Here is a 21554-nt window from a genome sequence, read left to right on the forward strand (position 1 = left end):
ATCCAGTGAGTGTTAAGTGACTTGCCGAGGGTCACACAGCCGGGAAGGTAGGGCTGACACTGGCAATGCCCCTGTCCCTCTTCGTTCTGGGCGCCGGCTGGCCCCCGCTTCCCATGGGTCTGTGGCTGAGCTATCTGGCCAGTGGGCTGTGGGCAGAAATGACAAGGGCCATTTCTGCCCTGGTCCTGAAAACCTTCACAAGGTCTTCTGAGCTGCCTCTCTTCCTGCAGTGCCAGCCAGACACGGAGCTCCCAGTGGGGGCTGCCGAAGCCCAGCTGAGGGCAGAGCCTGGGCCCCTGAGTGGCTCTGTGGAGTGAAGCTCACTCCACCGCCCCCACTGCAAATTAGACTGCAGCACGAATAAGCAGTAAGCTCTCAGTATATGAAGACTTGTGGAATCTTTTTTTATAGGAGCAAATTTGCTCTAACACAGCAGGGTCAGAGATGGGCCCTGAGCCCAAGCCCTGTGACTCCACCCTGATGGTGGATATACCCCTCCATGCTGCTTCACCAGAAAACAATGGAGAAGATTTGGTAGTCCTTCTAGAATGTTCTCCCACTGTCTTTCCTCTGTGGCTGTGGGTGGGCATACATCCTCCCCATCGCCTCTGTGGCTGTGGGTGGGCATACATCCTCCCCATCGCCTCTGTGGCTGTGGGTGGGCATACATCCACACCACTCCACTCCAGCCCGCAAGGTCTCTCCTCCTGTGCTCCCTCATACTCAGGGCTGGTTTAAACAATTTGGGTATTGCCAGCCCTTTTCTTCTTTATCCCATTTAGTGGCCACATCTCTCCCCTCTGGGTCCTTTGCAGGAGGAAAAACAAAGGAAAGAGAACTCAGGCCAGCCAAACGCAGGTCAATGAGAGGGTGGAAACTTTGGGCTAAAGAACTTTGGCCCGGGGAACTGGCACAGGTTTTTGGCCAGAACCACACTCAAGCCCAGCATCACCTCCTCCAGGCAGCACTCCAGCCTTCCCATTGCCTGGCACAAAGCCTAACACAGAGCAGGTACTTCACAGATGTCTGCTGAACGGCGGAGGGAACAAGTAAATGATGAGTACATGAATGAATGAATGAGTGAGCATGTTTGTTGAGCACAGTAAGTGATGCCACGACTGGTTGTGTCCAAGCCACAGTGCTGGCGAAGCCGGCTGCCCTCCCTCCAAAGCAGGGGACAGCCACTGTGGGGACAAGGGCACCTGGGAAAGGCTGCAGGGACCCAATCCACGGCCATGCCCTGGCCCTTCCCTTCTACCCAGGACCTCCCAGAGAGCCGTGGAAAGTTCCAGTCCTGGTTGGCCTGGCTGTGGGCAGCTGCACCCATGGGCCAGGTCCTGCCAGGCTGCCAGGCATAGCCTGCCCCATCAGACGGGAGCTGCTGTCCCTCCCTGGGCCCTGCAGCAGTGGTGGCGGCCCAGGGCAGGAGGGGGGACTCACAATGCCATTCTGCACGCTGAAGCCCAGCTGGTACTTGAGGTCTGGTCGCTTGATGAGGACCGTGGTGACCGGGGGACAGCTGACGATGTTGAGCTTCACCTGTGTCTGGTTCTTCAGGCCCTGCAGAGCACGGGGATAGCAGTCAAAGGCTGGGCCTTAGACATCAAGCCTGACCCAGGATGGGGGAGGCTGGCAGGGCGGAGGCCGGGGGCAGTGAGAATGCACACTTGGGTGAGGCTGGCAGGGCGGAGGCCGGGGGCAGTGAGAACGCACACTGGGTGAGGCTGGCAGGGCGGAGGCCAGGGGCAGTGAGAACGCACACTGGGTGAGGCAGGCAGTCCCCTCTCAGCCTCGGTAGCCCCTCTATGCAGTGAGGACAAACCTCGCCCTGGCCCTTCCCAGGGCTGCCAAGTTTCCAGGGTGGCACTGCGCCTTCTTTCCCACCATGCTCAGGGCACCTCTGCCCTGGAGAAGATGAGCTGCTGCGGGAGTGAGCCCAGGCTCTGAGTGCCACTGGGCAGAACCAATGCGCCTGGCACCAGTTCACCCTCAGGGTGTCGAGGGGGCCATTACCATGCCACATTCAGGAGACCTTCCTATGGAAGAATGTGGGGACACTTTCCTCAAAACCCAGTGCCCTCCAAGGATGACCTCCTGCAGGGCAGGGAGTGATCGCGCAGCGAATCTCTGAGTGAGGACGCAACTGTCAGCGGGTGCGCCAGGCCGCTGGGGTCCGGTGGGGGTGAAGAGGCACGGGGAGGAACCCAAGCCTCCACCTGGGAGCTGCAGCCCTGGGAGTGGGGACCTCGGCTGCTGAGACCTCGCTGGCAGAGGCCTCTCCCATGTCTCTCTGTGTGGCTGCCCATCAGACAGAAGCCCTGCCAGGCGAGCTCCGAGGGCCAGTCTATGGGATGCTCTGGCCTGGGGAATGCCCTTCATCTCTCACGCTGAACAAAGAGGAGGAAGGTGTTCTCTCCAGCACCAAGACCACAGCAGGGTGGGGAGGAACATGCCACAGAGGGCTGGGGCCAGGCCACAGCTGGATCACAGGAGCCGCCAGAGCAGGCAGAGCCCGCTCCTCTGCAAGTGGTCAGTGTGAAGGTCCCCACCCCACCTGCCGGTGAAACTTCCGCCTGACCCCCCACAGCGACAGGCAGCACCTCCCAAAGCTGCAAGCTCACGAGTCTGATGGTCAGGGTGGCCTCCTTACTTAAGGGAACCTGTGTCCCAGAACTCAACCCATGCAGGGTGCCCCACCTCCCCAGCCCAAGGGCACTGAAGGGGTTTCCCGGAAGCGGGACTTTCAGTGCTAACCTGGCAAAGTCCCAGGCAAAACAGGATAAGCTGGTCACTCTATACTCACTGGTCCTTGCGCCCTTGCCCAGGGCCACATGGCTCGAAACGGGGCTCAGACCACCCCTCCCCTCCCACCCCAGGGCAGCCCAGGTCCACCTCTGATTCAGACATGGGGAATAGTCTTGAGTTCAAATTTTGATGCCATCATCGACCAGTCGCCGGGTGGGTCTCCCTGGCCCTCAGTTTCACCATGGGTGAAGTGCAGATTGCAGCAAAGTGGGGATCAAGTGGGGCAGGGCTGAGGCGACCCCTGGGCGGAGGGTCCCAGGGCACCCACCTTGATGATGCCTTGGCAGGTAGCGAGCGGCAGCCCCACCAGGCTGGTACCATTGATGGACATGATCTGGTCCCCGATGCTCAGCTTCCCTGAGCGGGCGGCCGGGCCGCCATTCATCATGTTGGCCAGGATCACCGTGGGCAGGATGGAGCCCCAGCCTGACTCCACCACCACCACGCCCAGGATCTCACCCTTGTGCTTCTCCAGCTGCAGCTGCAAAGGGATCAGCAGTGTGAGAGGGGCTGGCAGCAGGGACTGGCTCCTCTGCCAAGGACTCACAGGAGGATGAGGCTGACCCTGTCCCAGCACATTCCGCCCTGCTATGGGATCCAAGGCTGGCTCATCTCAGCCAGGAGAGCTCCCTGCCTACCCCACTCTGGCTCCCATGCCTTCCTGGGGTCCACCCAGCAATCCTGGGAACCTAGAAGTACAGACCCCCATCCCCACCCATGCCCGGCATTGACTCCATCCCTACCCATGCCCAACACTGACCTTCCCACCCCAAGCAGGGCTCCAGTGTACTGGTTCCTGCTCCTTCCACCCCACCACACCCACAGAGGCCAGAGGAATGCTCTCAGACTCCAGCACCCATAGCCTGCCCCCGGCCTTCACTCTTGTTGGAAAAGTCCTTCTACTTTTACTTCCTCTCAAAGGTCACTGTCTCGGAAACTGCCTGGAATGTCTTCAGCAAGAAACCAGGATCACGCATTCACCCATTCAACAAACAGCAGAGGCCATCCACTCACCCACCGCAGACAGAATAATTCAGCCATTTAACAAGCAGTCAAGGTATGGGCCATCCCCAGGGTATTTGCTCCTCTGCCCACAAGAACTTTCCAAAGTCCCCCGGGGGAAGCCACTGGGACCAGCTAAGGCCTCTGTTTCTAGCCTCCCCTGCCAGACCACCCAAGCTCCCTTTAGAGATGCCACATGCTTTTCAGAAATAGCTCCCGGGTGCTGAGCGCCAGGTTGATAACAGCAGCATTAAAAGGCACATTTTCAAGGTCATTAAAGCCGACTGTAATCAGCTTCTTTGTTACAAACACCTCATTTCACACGCAAGTGCTCAGCTGGAAGGCAGGAGTGAGGTGCACATTCCGGGCCGCACTGGAGTCTGATGGAAGGCAAGGGTGTGGGTGAGGACCCCGGGAAGGCTCGCTCTGCGGGAGCTCAGGGAGCAGAAGCTGGCAAATGTGGCCTCCCTGAGGCCGGTGGGCGTGGCTTACCTCCTTGCAGTTCTCTGAGTTGGAGAAGTGGATGAGGTCGTCGTTGTACATCTCCTGGGTGTTGATGATATCGCTGTACTCCTTCTGGCTCAGGTCTTCGGGGTTGATGCCATTGGCTCGCAGGAACTCCTGGTAGGCCACGCTGAAGGCCTGGCCGATGGACTGGGCGATGAGCTGGGCCTGCGCAGAGGGCAGGCCTGCTGGAGACAGGCATGCAGCACAGGCTCCCCGCGGCCTCCTCAACAGGGGCTGCGGCAGGGCTGGGTGCAGGATGCACCCGTAAGCCTTCAAGGGGCCCTTGTTCCAGCTTAGAAGAACAAGAAAGAAACTGGGGGCCCTCCCTCATCTGGTGAAGGCTGTCTCCCACCAGCACCCCACCGTGAGCGAACCCCAGTGTTGCCCTGAACCCCAAAGGGTCTGCTCCTGACTGTCCCTGCCTAAGCTGTGGCATGGCCCAGATGCTCCAGGTCAAAGCTGTTTCAAACAAAGTCTAGCACAACAATGAATTATTGGTTACATATCATATTTTTGCTTTTTTTTTTTTTGAGATGAGGTCTGGCTCTGTTGCCCAGACTCGAGTGGGAATGCAGGTGAACACAACCACATCCAGCTAATTAAAAACTGTTTCTTACAGAGTTGGGGGTCTCGCCATATTGCCCAGGCTGGTCTCAAACTCCTGGACACACATGATCCTCCTGCCTTGGCCTCTCAAAGTGCTGGCATTGCAGGCGTGAGCCACTGCACCCTGCGTCTTCTGTATTTCCTTTCCACTCATCTTATGCCGAAAATGGACCTTCAGTGTGTTTTCCGGGAGCATCATGCTGCTAGTTGTCTACCCTGCATGTATTTATTGGTAGCAACAGAACCCAGTGCCCACTAGGGACATGTGGCTGTGCCAGGCCGGGCCTGCAAGACATGAGACCTGGGACTCCACACAGGCCCTACGGAGCACGTGGCTTCTTTCTACTTCCATTGAGCTGCTTCCGTGGACATCACCGACTCTGACATGGCAGAGGCCTGGACATTGAAACAGCACTCAGGGCCTGGTCGGTCGCCTGCTAGGGCGCAGACAGGGGACCGTGGGAGGTGAGAGCTGTACTGAGTTCCCGGAGGTCACCAAGCAGGCTGGCAGTTGTGCAGCCATGGGAGCATGGTGGGGCTCTTGGCGACCTCGATGACGTCTCAGCCCACAGCGGGCCGCCCGCCAGGCTCTGGGCTGTGTGAGCCCCACCTTATGCTCTGTCCTGCTCCTCACCTGCCTCCCCAGCTGCCCTCAAGGGGGTTCGTCTGCACGGGCGCCCCCAGCAAACTCCTACTCAAACAGGTGAAAACAAGGGCTTTGGCCTCAATTCCCTTCCCACTCTCCACGTGGCAGGATGTAAGCGCAGCAGATGAATGTATGCATTGGCAAAGGCAAGCTGGGCAGGATTAGAAGCGCGCAGCAGGCGGCCTCCCCCCAGCAGGCGTGGAACTGCCCTCCCTGACGGGCCCTAAGCGGTTTCCAGGACTTGCCGGTTCCCACACCCAGAGTCTCTGCCGCTGCCAGACCCGGCTGGGGGCGCGACGCCCGGGGACCGCCAGATGGCGCCGCCGGGCTGGCCTGCGGAGTTGACGAGCTGATGGGGCTCGGCGGGAGGGTCGGGGCAGCGCCCGCGCAGGAGAGGGTCGGGCCTCCGGGAGACGTGGAGGGCGGCGGGGGGTCCTGCCCCACCCGCCCGGGATCTCAGGGTTCCGGGGCGCAGGGCGGCCCCCAAGCCTCTGCTTCTGTCTCCGCCTGATGCTGCCACCTGGCTGGGAAGGGCGGCCTGAGAGCACGGGAGCCCCGGAAGCCCAGCTCCACCCCGCACAGGCTCTTGGACTCCACTTGGTCTCCCTCGGGCCATCCCCATTCTTCCTCCCCTTGGACGACATCCTCCGCCCCCGCGGAAGCTCCAAGCCCGGGGAGCCGGCTCCGCGGGGCTGCGCCTCCTCCAGGCGTCATCAGGCCGGCTGGTGTGCAGCCAGCCGCCGCCTCCATTCCGGGTCCGGCTGCCTCCTGGGAGGTGTGGGGTTCAAGGGGCTAGCTCTGCGGCTGGCGCTTCAGAGAAGGGGTCGCTCTGCTAGCCCCAGCTCGCAGCCAAGCCTGTGGGAGTTCACTGCTGTGAGGCCAGGAGTCCAGCCCAGGCCCCACCCAAGGGCTCAAGCGGCCTCCTGCAGGTAGGCTGTGGGCAGAGCCTGCAGGTGCTGGAGAGGTGGGGACGGGGAGGCTGCTGTGCAGGCAGGACCACCCTGGGCCTCCTCTACCCCGTCTCTCAGCCTCACCTCATCTACCCAATCTGGCATCCCCTGGCTTTAACCCTCCGCATTGGCTGCACCTGGGGGCTCTCAGTGCCCCTCGGAAACTCTCACCAACTGACTGCCACCCTTCGCCACCGGGCCTGCCCCGGCCTCATTCCGCCAGCACCTGTGGCCCACGCCCGTGCCAGGTCTCTCAGACATCCTCAGCCCTCAGTCACACAGAAATGCCCATCCAGGTTTCGAGGGGTCTCCGTGTAGCGGTGGAAGGAATGTGTGAGTGCGCTGTTGAAATGCCCTCTCCCTCCTGTAAATCTGCCATCACGCTGAAGCATTTCAAGTGGACCCAGCTTCTTAGGAAGCAGATGACTGCGCCAGCCACAGGTTTGAACCCTGTCTTCAGTTTCCATGCTGTATGTCAGGATCATCACAATATGGGGACCCTTCCCTATTGCCCAGGTCCTGAGATACTCTCAAGTCCTTATGTGAAAAAGAATGCCCTGGCCAACTGCCCATGAAGGATAGATTTTTTTTTTTTTTTGAGACAGAGTTTCCCTCTTGTCGCCCAGGCTGGAGTGCAATGGCGCGATCTCAGCTCACTGCAACCTCCGCCTCCCAGGTTCAAGCAATTCTCTGGCCTCAGCCTCCCAAGTGGGATTACAGGCACGTGCCACCATGCTTGGCTAATTTTTTGTATATTTAGTAGAGACGGGGTTTCACAATGTCGGCCAGGTTGGTTTTGAACTCCTGACCTCAGGTGATCCACCCACCTCGGCATCCCAAAAGTGTTGGGATTACAGGCATGATGAGCTACAGTGCCCAGCCATAGATCATTTCTTAAAATTTCACTCTGGCAACAGCCACAAAATTGGCTCACCAGCAGCCCCGCCGCTGGTCTGTGAGTAAGATCAGCCTCCAGGAAGGACAGTTCCTCTCTGAGTTCCCCTCTTGGCCCTGCTGCTCCTTCCTCAGTCCCTCTGTCCCCCTCCAGGCTAAAAACAACGCTCTTCTCCAGCCCAAGAAGGGAGCCAAAGGGCTTGCGATCTTTTCCTGAGTCTTTGGTATCTTCTACTTCAGAATCACTTTTTACTTGCTCGGAAGACATACCACACGCAAAGGCAGAACTAAGCCTCATGTGCAGATGTGCCTTCTTTATACAGCACGCCAGGGCCATGCCAAAATTTGCATTTTAATAACAAAAGTTATGCAAAGATTAACTTCATTTTGCGTAGAGAAAATGTTTTGTAAAGGGATTTCTTCAAATAGCTCCCTCGTATATTTAACCATGGCTCAATTTATAAACAGCTCCTGAAGAACCTGTTTCAAGAAGTAGAATAAGACTGTGTTCACTATCTTTGCAAACCCAAAGAGTAGGCAAAAGATCACTCATCCACTGGAAACGTCAATAACGGCACGGAGGGTTTCCACCTGAGGGTGGTCTCCACAGTGCCTGGATCCTGGAGCCGCCCTGGGCTATGAACCTTGGGAGGGGAGTGCCCTGGCAAGAGCTTACTTACATCCTCTGATTCGAACACATGGCAGATCATCTTATACTGCTTCTTGCCTTCCTGGGCCCCGGGTGTGGTCTCGATGCAGTCCTGAGAGGCTGACCGGGGCATGCGGCGTCTGGCCATCAGCACCACGATGTTCCCAATGTCGGCGATGTAGGAGATGGTACGCAAGGCGTGGTCCATCATGGTTTCCTGTCAGGAGGGAGACAGCGCCACATCAGGAAACACTACTGGGACAAGCCATTGAAAATCACAACAGGGCCAGGTGCGGTGGCTCAAGCCTGTAATCCTAGCACTTTGGGAGGCCGAGGCAGGCGGATCACCTGAGGTCAGGAGGTCAAGACCAGCCTGGCCAACATGGCAAAACTGTCTCTACTAAAAAAAAAAAAAAAAAAATAGTTGGGCGTGGTGGCAGGTGTCTGTAATCCCAGCTACTCGGGAGGCTGAGGCAGGAGAATCGCATGAACCTGGAAGGCAGAGGATGCCTCGAGCCGAGATGGCGCCACTGCACTCCAGCCTGGGCAACAAGAGCAAAACTCCATCTCAAAAAAAAAGCACTTCAATTATTCGGGTTTTGCAACCCTGATTCTCCTGACATTTGGGGCCGGACCATTCTTTATTGTGGAGGGCTGTCACGTGCACTGCAAGGTGTTAGGAGCATTGTAAGCCTCTACCCAGGAGATGCCAGTAGCACCCCCCCTTCCCAAGTGTGAGAACATAAATTATTTCCAGCCATTGCTAAATGTCCCCTAGGAGACAAAAATCATGTTGGCTGAGAACCACGGCCCTAGTTAACAGAGTGTTTTAGGGCACTGGTTCACAGTCAAAGTCCCTCTGCCCTCATCTCAGTCCCAGCTTCCCAAATGGACTGTGTGGAACCCAGGGAGGCGTGGTGTCAGGTGAGCTCTCGGGCTGTCTCTGCTGGAGCAGGGGCTTGCCATATAGTGAAACCCATTTGCTCCCAGATGAGAAGCCACTCATGGCTCTGGAGAAGGGTCCCTCCTGAACAAGGTGCTCTCCCATGGAGTGGCCTGGCCTGGCCTTCCTGCCATGCAGAAGAGGAAAGCATCAAGGCCAACGTTTGTCACTCAATGAGCTCTTCCCAGGGAGCCCAAACAGCCTGGGCCTGGGTCAAGAGACACCAAAGTAGCCCACCTGACTTCAATTCCCTCAGCCTCTGGCAGGCCCATGACTCCTGATGGCTTTTGTCCTTGGACAGGAATCTCCAGCCAGCATCTTGCCCACAACCCATACCTAACAAGACTGCACACAAAGCTCAGAAAAACTAATCCACTGGTCTTTTATGCTTTTGTCCTCTGTTCACAAAAGAAACTTGAGTGTTTCTGTAACCTCTGGACCTCATTTCTTCCTCACAGAATCCACTTTGCAGTGGATGCTGCTTCACCTTTGTCTCTGCAGCTGATGTTTTTTCCGGCCAAAGCCACGAGGGTGTTTCATAACCACAAGAGTCACCTTCCAGGGAGGAACACTGAAACAGCTGGAGTGGCTCTTCAGCATCTCCTGATTTCTGTCACTGTCATAAATGCCTGCGTCAATCCCCAGGTGTCAGAAACATGTTTCTTCCCCAGCTCCTATCAATGGCAGATCTCTCCTCCTCCTCACTGACAGAGGCTGCCTACCAACATGGCCGCATCTGCTCTCCTGCCCTGACTGGCTACTTTGGCCTTCCCAGTCTCTCTCACCTGTTCCCTCCTCTCTAGCTCCTCTGCCCCAACAGATTTAATGTGCATGCCCTGTTCAGAATCCAAAGATTCAGAGGGGAAAGGAAGGGAAGGGAGAAGAGGCCAGTGGAGTGAGCCCTAAACTGGGCCAAGCTAGGAGGTTTCTCATCTCTCCTTTACAGGATCCATCAGAAGAGTTACTCTTTCAGCTGGGGCTGTGGGTATGAGGAGGCTCAGAGATGTTCAGGAACTTGTTTAAGGCTATACAGGCTCAAGAGGATGCAGCCCAGCTTCAATCCCTAGGCCCATCCTCCCACTCTGGGTGTGGCACCGCCCTCCATGCACACTGGCAAGAAGAGTTATCGAGGCCGGCCTAGCAGTTGTCCCCAGAAAGGCCCGCCTGCAAGGCTGGCCCTCTCTGGCATCTGGGAACGTGGATCTCAGGAGGGTTCCCAGCACCCGAACTGACAAACATGGTTCCTTTTGCCTAAACCCTTTGTGCAAACAACGTGGTCTAGGCTGGACACCTCTTTTCCCTCTGGGAGTCTGGAATTTTCGTCGCTGCCAGGCAGAGGGTGCCTATGTGACCAGCTCCCAGTAAACACCTTGGGCTGAGTGTCTGTGAGCTTCCCTGGTAGACACCACTTCACTCTCTTGTCACAGCCCCTTGCCAGGGGGTTCAGTGTGTCCTGTGTGATTGGGGGGAGGGCTCTGGAAGCCTGCACCCACTTTGCCGATTCCGCTCTGGAGCTGTCTGCTGAAATAAATCTCAGCTGTGAGTGTGCTGAGTCCTGTCAGTCCTCCGAAACCAGCCAGCCTGGGGTGGTCTTGGGGCCCCCCAGCACAGGTGGGTGATGAGGCGTGGGGCTTGGCGGGTGGGAGGGGGATCTAGTCCAGATGGTTTGCCCACAAAAGATCCGAAAATGAAGTCCAAGTCTGTGAAGTGCTGCAAGCCCAGTGCCTGAGCCCTGGCACCTGTCTCCCTGAGTTTTCACCAAGTGCCAGGCTCCAGGAGGGGGCTGGTTCCAGGATAAGGGGGTGCAGGACACAAAGATCAGTGGGACAAGGCGCAAGCCTGGACATGGGACAACCATGTGACAAGGAAGGGCACCACCATGCCTCCATCAGGGTGTGCGAGGGCCTGGAGGGTGGTCGGGGCACAGCGCTGGGGTTGGGAGTGGTGGGCTGCAGTGTGAGCCACACAGTGGGGGCTGCTGCCTCCTCTGTCTCCAGAGGTCAGGCTCCCCGGAGTGCGGAGCAGGGGAGGGCCCACGTAGCCCAGCAGGTCTTCCCACCCACCTCCTGCCTGCAGAGCCCTGGGGTGACGCCAGCACAACTGCTAGCTGCTGTGCGCTCCTTGTTCCTCCTGCAGCCCGAGCTATGGGCTTTGGGTTGATGGGAGCAGAAGGCACAGGAGAGAAGCTGCTGAGAACCAGGGCCTATACCATGGGACAAGAAGGAGTTGAACTTAGGAGTTTACCTGATTTTGAACAACTGCCTTTAACGCTTACCTGCGTGTCTGCATTTAAAACCTTGATCCTCTGGGTGGAAATGAAGAGGTCCACTTCCGTCAGTGTCTGGGCGTCCCCCTCAGAATTCTAAGAAAGGACAGTGGATACTGTTAAAATCCAAAAACCAACTCGGAATAGAGGACATGCAAATAGCATTATGACGAAATGCTCAACATCCCTAATCACCAGATAAATCCAAATTAAAACCACAACAATATATCATTTGATATCCGTCAGAATGGCTTTTATCAAAAAGATAAAAAGCAGCATTGGCGTGGGGTGGAGGAAAGGGAACCCTGGTACACTGTGGGAGGGTGTGAATTAGTGCAGCTGCTGTGGAGAATAGTACGGCAGTTCCTCAAAAAATTCAAGCTACAACCACCCTGTGATCCAGCAATCCCACTGCTGGGCGTATTTCCAAAGGAAGTGAAATCAGCATGTCTAGGAGACACCTGCACTCCCATGCTCAAGGCAGCACCATCCACAGCAGCCAAGACATGGGATCAACCCAATGTCTGTTCACAAGGAATGGATAAAGAAATGTGGTGGGCAGACACACTGGAGGCCTACTCAGCCTTCGCAAAGAAAAAGCCATGTCATTTCCAACACATGGATGACCCCAGAGGACATGCTGTGTAGTGAAATCAGCCAGGCACAGAAAGATAAATACGGCACGATCTCACTCAGGTAGAATCCACAAATGTCGATCTCACAGAAGTAGAGAGCTGCATGGTGGTTACCAGCGGCTGGGCAAAAGGAGTGAAGGGGGAAGTACTGGTCCACAGACACAAAGCTCCTGCTAGACAGGAGAAACGAGTTCCAGAGATCTATTGTGCATCGTGGTGACTACTGTTAAGAATATTTCATATTCTTAAAAATTGCTAAGATAGTGAATGTAGTGTTCTCATTACAAAAATTATAACTATGTGATGTAATGCACATGTGAATTAGCTAGACGTAGTCATTTCACAATGTGTATATACTCCAAAATATTATGTTGTACACAGGAAATACAATTTTATCTGTCAATGTAAAAAGTAATAGCTCAAAGGAAGGCTCAGCAATTTTATCCCGAGTCTAGAAGGAAATGCTACTGGCCATCAGGAATCTGCCTGCACGCCACCGGCCGCGTCATCTAGCTCCTGCACGCCACCGGCCGCGTCATCTAGCTCCTGCACGCCACCGGCCGCGTCATCTAGCTCCTGCACGCCACCGGCCGCGTCATCTAGCTCCTGCACGCCACCGGCCGCGTCATCTAGCTAAGTGTGAGTTCTTGAGGCTGTCTGTAAGAGGCAACCAGGAGGGAGGAGGGTCGGCCGCTGGGAGCTTGACCGAGATGGGGTGGGATGCCTGGGTCTGTCGCCACAGCCCCTCCTGTCAGTGGCAAGCAGGGCCCCTCTGGCCAACCCCTATGGAATTTATGGACTCAGGCTACATTTCCTGGATTTGGGATTCTAAGTATCCTTAAGAAATGGGGAAGACATTTTCAGAGGAGCTGAATGAAAATGGCAGCCTTTCCTTTTGATTTCAACAGTCACCATCATGTCCACCCCACAGCAGCCTTGGGGGACTGAGCCCTGGGGCTGGCCTGAGTGCTGTCCTCACAACGACAGAGAGAAGCCAAGAGACGCACCACACAAATGGCCTAATTCATCACCTGTAGCCACTGCAGCATGCCTGCCATATGGCTGTGAGACAGGTTTCATGGGCTCTTCTGAGCTGAGTGAACTCTTCAGGGTCTGCCCCAAACTAGGATAGCCTTTCACTGGTTTTTACATTTGTCAGAATCCTAATTACCACTGCACAGTGGCAATGAATTTCAACTTCTATTAGTTTGCCCACCGAGGTGAATAATTCTCCGTGGTCACTGGGGAGCCCAGGGTGGTCTACCTTCCATTTCAAAACGGCAAAAACTATGATTTAATTATTCACTAGAAAATCTGAAATAAGAAATCTCCCGGCTGACAATTCCTCAAGCATTCTGAGTCGTTGAGAGGCTCAGTATTGTAATAATAAAAGTGAATTTTAGCTCAATTTTCAAGGGAAAGGGTCTTTTGGGCTTTCTTTGCTTTTAACTCATTAGAAAGAGAAAGGAGTTGAAAGAAGTGCAGCTGACAATCTGTGGCCGTGGATGAACTTTTTGTTTTAAAAATTTGGTTGCATCCAGCATCAGCGTGCATGTAAAGGTTATATTCAGGAAAGGGGCCTTCAACAATGACACTGAGCATCCCACTTTCCAAAGAGGAAGAACAAACCGTAATTAAATGTAGTTGGGCGGCCACCTGGCTGGCCGCAGAAGGCTTTCTGAGCTGGGTCTGCCTGTACCAATCCCCCCAGAGTCGGCAGTGACTCTGTAGGATTGCTGGACCTGCAAGTCCCAGCAGCCAGCTGCAGTCCGTACGGACTCCCTGCTCCAGCTGGACCAGGAGGCTGCAAGCGAGGGCTCCTCTTTTTTGGGAAAAGCACACCCCAGCTGCAAGTCTGCGATGTTTGGCACGTCCTGCCTTGCCCGGAGGAAATCCGCCTGGGAAGGGGAGCATGAGCGCGATCCTTCCTCTCCTGCTCCTGAGCAGAATCAAAGGAGACGGCACTGGGCAAAAAGTAGACGTCCTAGGTGGACCAAAGTCTCGCTGCAGAAGAGGGAGTCCCCACACGGGGTCTTCTGGCCACAGCGCCAGACGATGGCATTACTTCAAAGCAGGGAGGGGGAACTACATCTCCTGCTGTTTAAACAGAAGAAAACAGTGGACAACAAGCCTCGTGACACCAACTATTTTGGCATTTTCTGTATGAGGAGGATTGGAAAAGCTCTAGCATTTACTAAATGACCAGGTGACAAACAAATGACTCAATGTCAACCCATTTTTAAAAGTCTGCCAGTGTGTCAACACTTATTTTCATTTTTTTCTTTCTTTTTTTTTTCTTTAAGAGATAGGGTCTCACTCTGTCACCCGGGCTGGAGTGCAGTGGTGCAAACACAGATCACTGCAACCTCGACCTCCCAGGCTCAAGTGATCCTCCCACTTCAGCCTCCCAGGCAGCTGGGACTTCAGGCATGTGCCACCATGTCTGGCTAATTAAAAAAAAAAAAAAAAGTGGAGACAGGGGTCTCACTGTGTTGCCCAGGCCAGTCTCAAACTCTTAGGCTCAAATGCTCCTCCTGCCTCTGTCTCCCAAAGTGCTGGGATTACAGGTGTGAGCCACTGCACCCAGCCCAAAAACTCATTTCTAATAAAGAAAGCCCCACACAGGCAAAGTGTACTACTCACCCTCCTGACTTAGTAAATGAAGCGCAAGGAATCTTTAGCTATCAGAACAATTCAGTGATACTGCACAGGAGGCCCAGGCCCCAGCCCCACCACGCTGCCATATCAACTAAATGTCATCTCAATTTCAAATGTCCACGTAAAACAGGAACATCGGAGATGCTAAGAAAGAGGAACTAATAAATCCTTCCAAAATGGGTGGTTAAAAAAATGAAGTGTTCTGTGGTTTCATTTACAAACATCTAAGATTCACCCACCAAGGGAAGAGGAAAAGCTGCTTTGCAACATTGGATCCCCAGGGCAACTCCCCGGCCCCCACCACCCAGGACAAGCCATGGGAACACAAGCACACAACACTGCCCCAGGGCCTCAAGGCCCTACACACCGCTTTTTTCTTGATCTTAGCAGCCTTTTGCATCCTCTGAGAGCATGGAAGAGAAAAGAAAAACAGGTTGGCACGGAGAGAAGGAAGGTGTGTGAGGTTATGTCACTCTGGTGGTTGACGGCCCCATACTCAGGCCTGGTGCCTGGCAAAGCCCAGCAGGGACGGGTGGACAGCCACTGCCCACTTCAAGCATACACATTGACCAAGAGAAGCCCACACAGGTGTCCCTGGAGTGCTAAAAATGACTGCCAACCACCCCATCTACGGAGGACAGAAAAGATGCCATCTGCCGGCAGGAAGGCAAGCTGAGCTCCAGGCGGCGGAGCAAGGTGAGTGTCTGGGGTGGGAGGGCCGGGCCTCTGCTGAGGGGGCACTGGCCAGCAGGGCTCAGCACTGCCCTGGGTTCCCTGGCTTCCTCCTGCCCACCCCGGATGGCCTCACGGTGCTCCTCTGCTTCTGTTAGAGAAGGTTGTATATGGTGAGGGCTGGGGAGGAGGCTGCCCCCATTTCTCACCCCTGGGCTGGTGGGCATTTGCAGATCTTGTCTTGCTCAGAGAGCAGAGACCTCAGATGGCTGCGCTCCCTCCCCCCGACCCCATTTAGTTTTGCTGATGTGGTCTCATCTTCCCCTTGCCCGGGCTCACCCAGTGTTAAAAACCAGACAATCCAAAGAGCACTCAGAGCTACAAGCAGGTCAAAGTTTTTCTTGAGGTCCTGATTTTAAATAAAACATGATTTGGCCGGGCGCGGTGGCTCAAGCCTGTAATCCCAGCACTTTGGGAGGCCGAGACAGGCAGATCACTAGGTCAGGAGATTGAGACCATCCTGGCTAACATGGTGAAACCCCGTCTCTACTAAAAAATACAAAAAAAAAAATTAGCTGGGCGAGGTGGCGGGCACCTGTAGTCCCAGCTACTCGGGAGGCTGAGGCAGGAGAATGGCGTGAACCCGGGAGGCGGAGCTTGCAGTGAGCTGAGATCCAGCCACTGCACTCCAGCCTGGGCGACAGAGCGAGACTCCGTCTCAAAAAAAAAATAAAATAAAATAAAACGTGACTTATTTTCCCCCCTTTCTGGAAGCACTCCGAATGGCACTAAAAATACACATACTGTGGAACTGGGGTCTGGGACTGTTTAGGACTAGAACGCTTTGGAACGATGATCTTCAAAGGTCGTATTTCTGGGATTCTGTGGGCCTCCTGTTAAGGAGCTGGTTGCCTCTGCTCAGCCAGCTTCTTCCCGGCCAAGGCGCAAGCCTCCCTCAGCCTCGTCGGCACCTGGGTCACTCCTGCTCCCCGTGCCGAGGGCTGTGCAGTCAGAGCTGGAAGAGGGCCTAAGCCCCGCCACATTCCCTCCCTCCAGTGCCCCCCAAAGTGTGTGGGCATCCCTGAGGGGCCCTGGAAGCACCTCTACCTTGACCCGGCTGACGGCCTCCTGCGCTTGCATCATTCTGATGTTTTTGGAAGGGTTCCGTTCTGACAGCAGCTGGGTGGACCCCAGGTAATTGGCAGCAAAGATGATCCCATCGATGAGGTCTTCTGGTTCACAGGGCCCTGGAACTGAAGGAGGGCACAGAGTCAGAGTCTTCCTAGAGGAGAAGTCCCCTGAACAAAGGGCTTGCATGCCTGGCCATAGCACAAGGAACACGGCTGGCAGGATGCGGGGCAAAACAGAAGGGCCCAACTATCGCGATCTGTAGCCAGCCACGGGCGGCCGGTCTCTTCCCTTACTGCCCCGTGCTGCAAGTAACTGCACAAAATCAACGCGTGGACCAGAAAACTCTGCACAAACGGTGTCAGGAGGACAATGCCAGGATTCCAGATGACTGTCACTCAAAGTGACAGTCACAGGCTGCAAATCCAGAAGGCATCACATCCCAAACACAACAGCACTTTCCATGCTTTGCCCGCAGCCCCGGAACTCATGCTGGTGACCTGACTATGCCCTGGGCTTCTCCTTGGCCGGTCCCTGTGCATCTGTCCCACGAGGCTCCTGCCTGTCTGTAGCCTCTCAGGACGCCCGTGTAGCTCCTCACACCCATCACACTGCAGGCCCAGGCTTGGCAACATCATCCTTGTTCCATCTGCTGCCCCTAGACCATCGTGGCCCAACAAAACTTCCTGCCAGCCACCATGGAAGGTTCTGTCTCTGCAGTGCCCAATACAGGAGCCACTACCCACATATGGCTTTGAGCATTGGCACTGTGGCTCCTGCAGCTGAGGGACTGGACCGTTTTTTTGTATGTAATTTTAATTAATTGAAATATAAAGAGCCACATGTTAGCGCCATATCCAACCGACCCCCAAGTCCTGTCCACGTTGCCCACAAACCAATCTTGAGTGGCTCCTATGCCAGACAGTATGGCTCCAGCTAGGGGTGGGCAACCCTTTCCTGTAAAGGGCGAGACGGTATGTTTTTAGGCTTTGTGATCTCCGTTGCAACTATTCACCATTGTACCTGAGGTGCAAAGGCAACCGTAGACAATATATAAAAGAGGAGGTGTGGCTGTGTGCCAAGAACATTTTATATGCAAAATCAGGGGGACAGGAGGATTTGCCATTGGGGCTGCAGTCAGCCAACCTCTGAGCTATCCTAGACCATGGCTGGGTTGTCCTCTCAGACCCACTTTGGCCATGTCACCTGCCTTATCCCACCCGCTGCCCACCTACTGGCCAGAGCCCTTTTTGTCAGGGCTTTTGGCCCTGGCTTCCTGGCTCCCCTCCTGCTCCAGCTGGCCCCACCCTGAGTCCCTCCAGCATCATGGGCCCAGCCATCCCGCGCTTCCCCAGCCCTCGCTGCCAGCAGCCTCCTAACCTCTTCCTTCCCTCAGCCAGCTGATCCCTGGTCTCACCTCTAACTCATTCTGTTGCTAAAATCATCGACTGGCCCAGTTTGGGTGCCGCCACCCACCACCTCAACATCTGCCCAGTATCTTCAGCTCCCTGACCCCAGTCCTGTGTATCTGCCCCCAGTCCTGTGTATCTGCCCCCAGGAGTTCAGCAAATCTCCAACCTGTTTTTTCTGGACCTGAGGCTGGAAAAAGCTGCCCAAGAGGGCAAATGAGTGCTATGGTAAATGTATTGTAAATTTCTGACCCCAAATGCCCCCCAAACACCCTCACAACTCTCATCTATCTCTCTGGGAAGTCAGCCTCTTCCTCCGTGCAAGAGCTATTCCAGACTCCTCCACTGCCTCAAACTCCTGGCTGCCCCTCCCTCGCCTGCTCAGACAGACCAGGTGGGAAGCTTTGCCTCGGTGCTCAGCCCACTTGGCCCTCCTTCTTGCTTTCCTGGGCAGTAGTGGGTCTGCGTGCCCCTGGGGTCAGAGGATCACCTGTGTTCCCAGCTGTCTCTCCTCACAGGACCGCTCTATCCCTCCCCTGTGCACCTAACTGAGTCCTGTCAATGGGGTCCTCCCAAGGCTTTTAAATATCCTCCAGTCACCCCTTGATCTGGAGCCGATAAACCTTCTTCCAGCTGGGCAGGGTTGCAGGCACCAATGTGGGGGTCTGCAGGATTCAGGGGTGGCACCAGGGGAGGAACCCCTGCCCACCTGTCCCTCAGAGGGTACACTGGGGCCTGTCACCAGGGGCATCAGAGGCAGCCCCACAGAGGGAACAGGACCATCTATCCCAATGCAGCACCCCCACCCTACCCTGGGGCTTCTTCGGGATGAAGTATGCACGTCTGCCTGGCTGGGGGTCTTGGCCAGCACGTATGACAGCCTTGGCTGCCACAGGCTCGCCAGACATCCCCCGTGCTCCCTTTTATGGCATTCGGCTGTGGGGCTGGGAAGGCTCCCGGCGCCTGAGGTAGGCCTGTTTCTACTACCTCACACCACCTCGCCATCCCCAGTGAGCATGGCTCAACAGGCACCCCCAGTGAAGCCCGTCTCCCAGCGGCGCCCCATGCAGTGGCTCTCACTGACCACAAGATGGCATCACTTTGTTCTGCAGGAAAGCTCTGGTTCTTCCAGGCGCCCCAGGTACCCCAGCCTCACAGCCCCAGCAGGTGACCAGGGCCTTGGGCAAGTGTCGTTATGTCCTCTCTGTGGCGGGGACTGCCTGGCACCCTGTTGGCCCCAGGCCCTGGGGAGGCCGGGAGGCAGCCTTCCCTTTGGAATCTGACTCCTACCTTCCCAGGCACTGGCCCCTGGCTTCTCCCTCGCCAGCCCCCAGGGTGGCCCTGGTCAGCGCACCAAACCCTTCTAAGGCTCACATTTCCGTGTCCACCCATGTCCTCGAGTAGATTTAGGGAAGTCTGGCCTCATCTCCCCCTGAAGTGAGCGTCACCAGCTCTGGGGCCCATCTGGGCACAGGCTCCTGAGGGTGAAGGGTACCCCATCCCAGGCAGGGGGTCACCACTGGCACCCAGGATGCCCGCTTCCAGGACGAGGCCAGTGAAGCACTCAAGGGCCTTGCTGCAACTCCAGCCACCACCCACCTCTGCGTGGGGGCCTTCCACGCCTGCCTCGCCCTTCTGTTCAGTGGGAAACAGTCGAGCCCACGGTGGCCCCAGCCTCCTGCCTCCCACTCCCATGCATCATGGGAGGAGAACCCAGACCCAGAGAAGAGTCCAATGGGGGCGGCACGGTGCAGGGAGTATACCACATTCACAGGCATGGCTCTCGACTTCCGCAGGAAACGCAGAACCCAAATCCAACAGCTTCGCTAGAAAATGAAAGCAGCTAGCCCTACATGTTTGGGTAGAAATTGCTGTTATTTTGCTCAAGTCTTGCACTGACCCTAAGCTGAGACCACCAGAGGGAGACAAAATGACAAGAAAATAAAGACACAGGTTTAAGGATCTTGTCTCCCCAGAGAGTGATTTCTCCTTTTCACACTGTATATTTTACCCACATAGGCGTCTGCACAGTGTATCTGCACACTGGAGAAGAATAAGGTGCTCCAGGTTCTCCCCTGCCAGAAGCAGCCTCTGTTTGAAACACCGCTTAGGAAAACCCTAGGCCCTCTGGACAGGGAAGGGGATGGGAGTTCCACAGCTTCAAGCCTGAGGGTGTCCACTCCTGCCACCTTTGGAGAAAATTACCCTGAACATGGGTGGTGGACAGGCTTCTAAGGCACCAGTGTGGCCCCAGGGGGTCTCATTAGCTCCAAGACTTGTCTCTGCATCTCCTGGGGGTCTGGGAGGGGATGGCTGAGTGGAGCTGGATCATAGGTGTACGTGGGAGTATGGGGGTACATCCACAAGGCCCGCTGCTCTCTGCAAAGGCAGGGAGTCTTGGAGTGCAGCCCTCACGTCCAACACACCAGACTTCTGTGCAACAATGGTACAGTTCCACCCGGTCCTCAACCACCCCAGGACCTCTGTGCAACAATGGTACAGTTCCACCCGGTCCTCAACCACCCCAGGACCTCTGTGCAACAATGGTACAGTTCCACCCGGTCCTCAACCACCCCAGGACCTCTGTGCAACAATGGTACAGTTCCACCCGGTCCTCAACCACCCCAGGACCTCTGTGCAACAATGGTACAGTTCCACCCGGTCCTCAACCACCCCATGAAGTGATCTCAGGGTCCCCATTTTACAAATAAGGACCATCTAAGTGGGTCGCATGGCTGCGCCCAAGTTCACTGTCATGAGTTCAGGGGCTCAGCATTTCTGAACCCACTGTGCGAAGACCGGTGTCAAGACAGAAACATGGAGCTCACAGGCTACACAGTGAGGCTGACAGCAGTCCCACAGCCACAGAACAAATGCATCAGGATGGGCCGTGGTGAATGCTGGGAAGGAAGGCTATGGCCTGGGAAGGAAGGGCCAGGGAAGCCTGCTCTGGTGAGGAATTTGGGGGTGGCTGCCATTTAAGCTGCGGTCTGGAGGAGAAGGAATCAACAAGCCATACGCAAAAGGAGGAGAAAGCTTTCCAGGCTGAGGCGGGAGCAGGTGAAAGGCCCTAGGGTGCAGAGACAATGGCACCTTAGAAGAGCTATAGGATGTCTGGACTGGAAGCCCAGGGGGTGGGCCAGCCACTGAGACAAGTCGAGGGTAGGGGGGAAGCGCTGGCCAGATGCGAGGACCCTGGGGCCGTGGGTGACAGGCCATAAGGACTGTCACTCCAGGGTATCCATCAGGGAAGTGGCCCAACCACTCCTTTAGAAATGAACTCTGGCAGAGGGGCAGGCAGCAGAGAGGCAGAAGGGAGAGCAGCTGAGAGGCTACTGTCACCATCCCGGCACGTGAGTGGCAATGATGGTGTGGACCAGGGTGATGAGGGAGAAACAGCAGCAGATGGAGATTTAGGGGTCCGTCAACAGGACGGGAAGTTGGACTGGAGTCTGAGAGAGGATGAGGAGGCTAGACAATGGTTGCACAGCTCGATGGATAGACCTGCCCCTCACTGAGAAGGGGTGCCTGGAAGAGGACTGAGCTTGGGTTGGGGACTCTAAGCAAGTTTACTGGCAGGAGCCTGGATGTTCAGTAGGTGGCTGTACTCAGGAGTCCTGGTTAGAAAACAGATTTGGGAATGAACCACCTGCAGGTGCCAAGTGAAGCTGCAGGCACGGATGAGTCTGCAAGGGAAGGTCATGGGCAAGGGGGCAGAATGCAGCCCCAGGGCTCTGCTCTGCTAAATACCAGGAAAAGAAGGGCCTTAGAAAGGGAGACCTGC

General features: G+C 55.8%; 1 protein-coding gene and 1 pseudogene across 5 annotated transcripts in view; both read right to left on the minus strand.

The window, feature by feature from the left end:
• The window catches only part of APBA2 (amyloid beta precursor protein binding family A member 2), a 234260-nt gene that overhangs the window by 8408 nt on the left and 204298 nt on the right, over positions 1-21554 (minus strand). For 4 of the 5 annotated variants that reach the window (XM_033190742.1, XM_033190745.1, XM_033190741.1 and 1 more), the window contains 7 exons: positions 16341-16486; positions 14929-14964; positions 11278-11364; positions 8091-8276; positions 4300-4479; positions 3074-3286; positions 1441-1560 (listed from right to left, as the gene is read on the minus strand). In XM_033190742.1, the coding sequence (XP_033046633.1) occupies positions 1441-1560; positions 3074-3286; positions 4300-4479; positions 8091-8276; positions 11278-11364; positions 14929-14964; positions 16341-16486 (968 nt within the window). The remainder of the gene's footprint in view (positions 1-1440; positions 1561-3073; positions 3287-4299; positions 4480-8090; positions 8277-11277; positions 11365-14928; positions 14965-16340; positions 16487-21554) is intronic. The other variant, XM_033190746.1, reaches the window with a different exon arrangement.
• On the minus strand, positions 4816-7108 carry LOC117070962 (annotated as a pseudogene).

The sequence above is a fragment of the Trachypithecus francoisi genome, unplaced genomic scaffold (genome assembly GCF_009764315.1).
Source record: "Trachypithecus francoisi isolate TF-2019V2 unplaced genomic scaffold, Tfra_2.0 Lachesis_group3, whole genome shotgun sequence".
NCBI lineage: Eukaryota > Metazoa > Chordata > Mammalia > Primates > Cercopithecidae > Trachypithecus > Trachypithecus francoisi.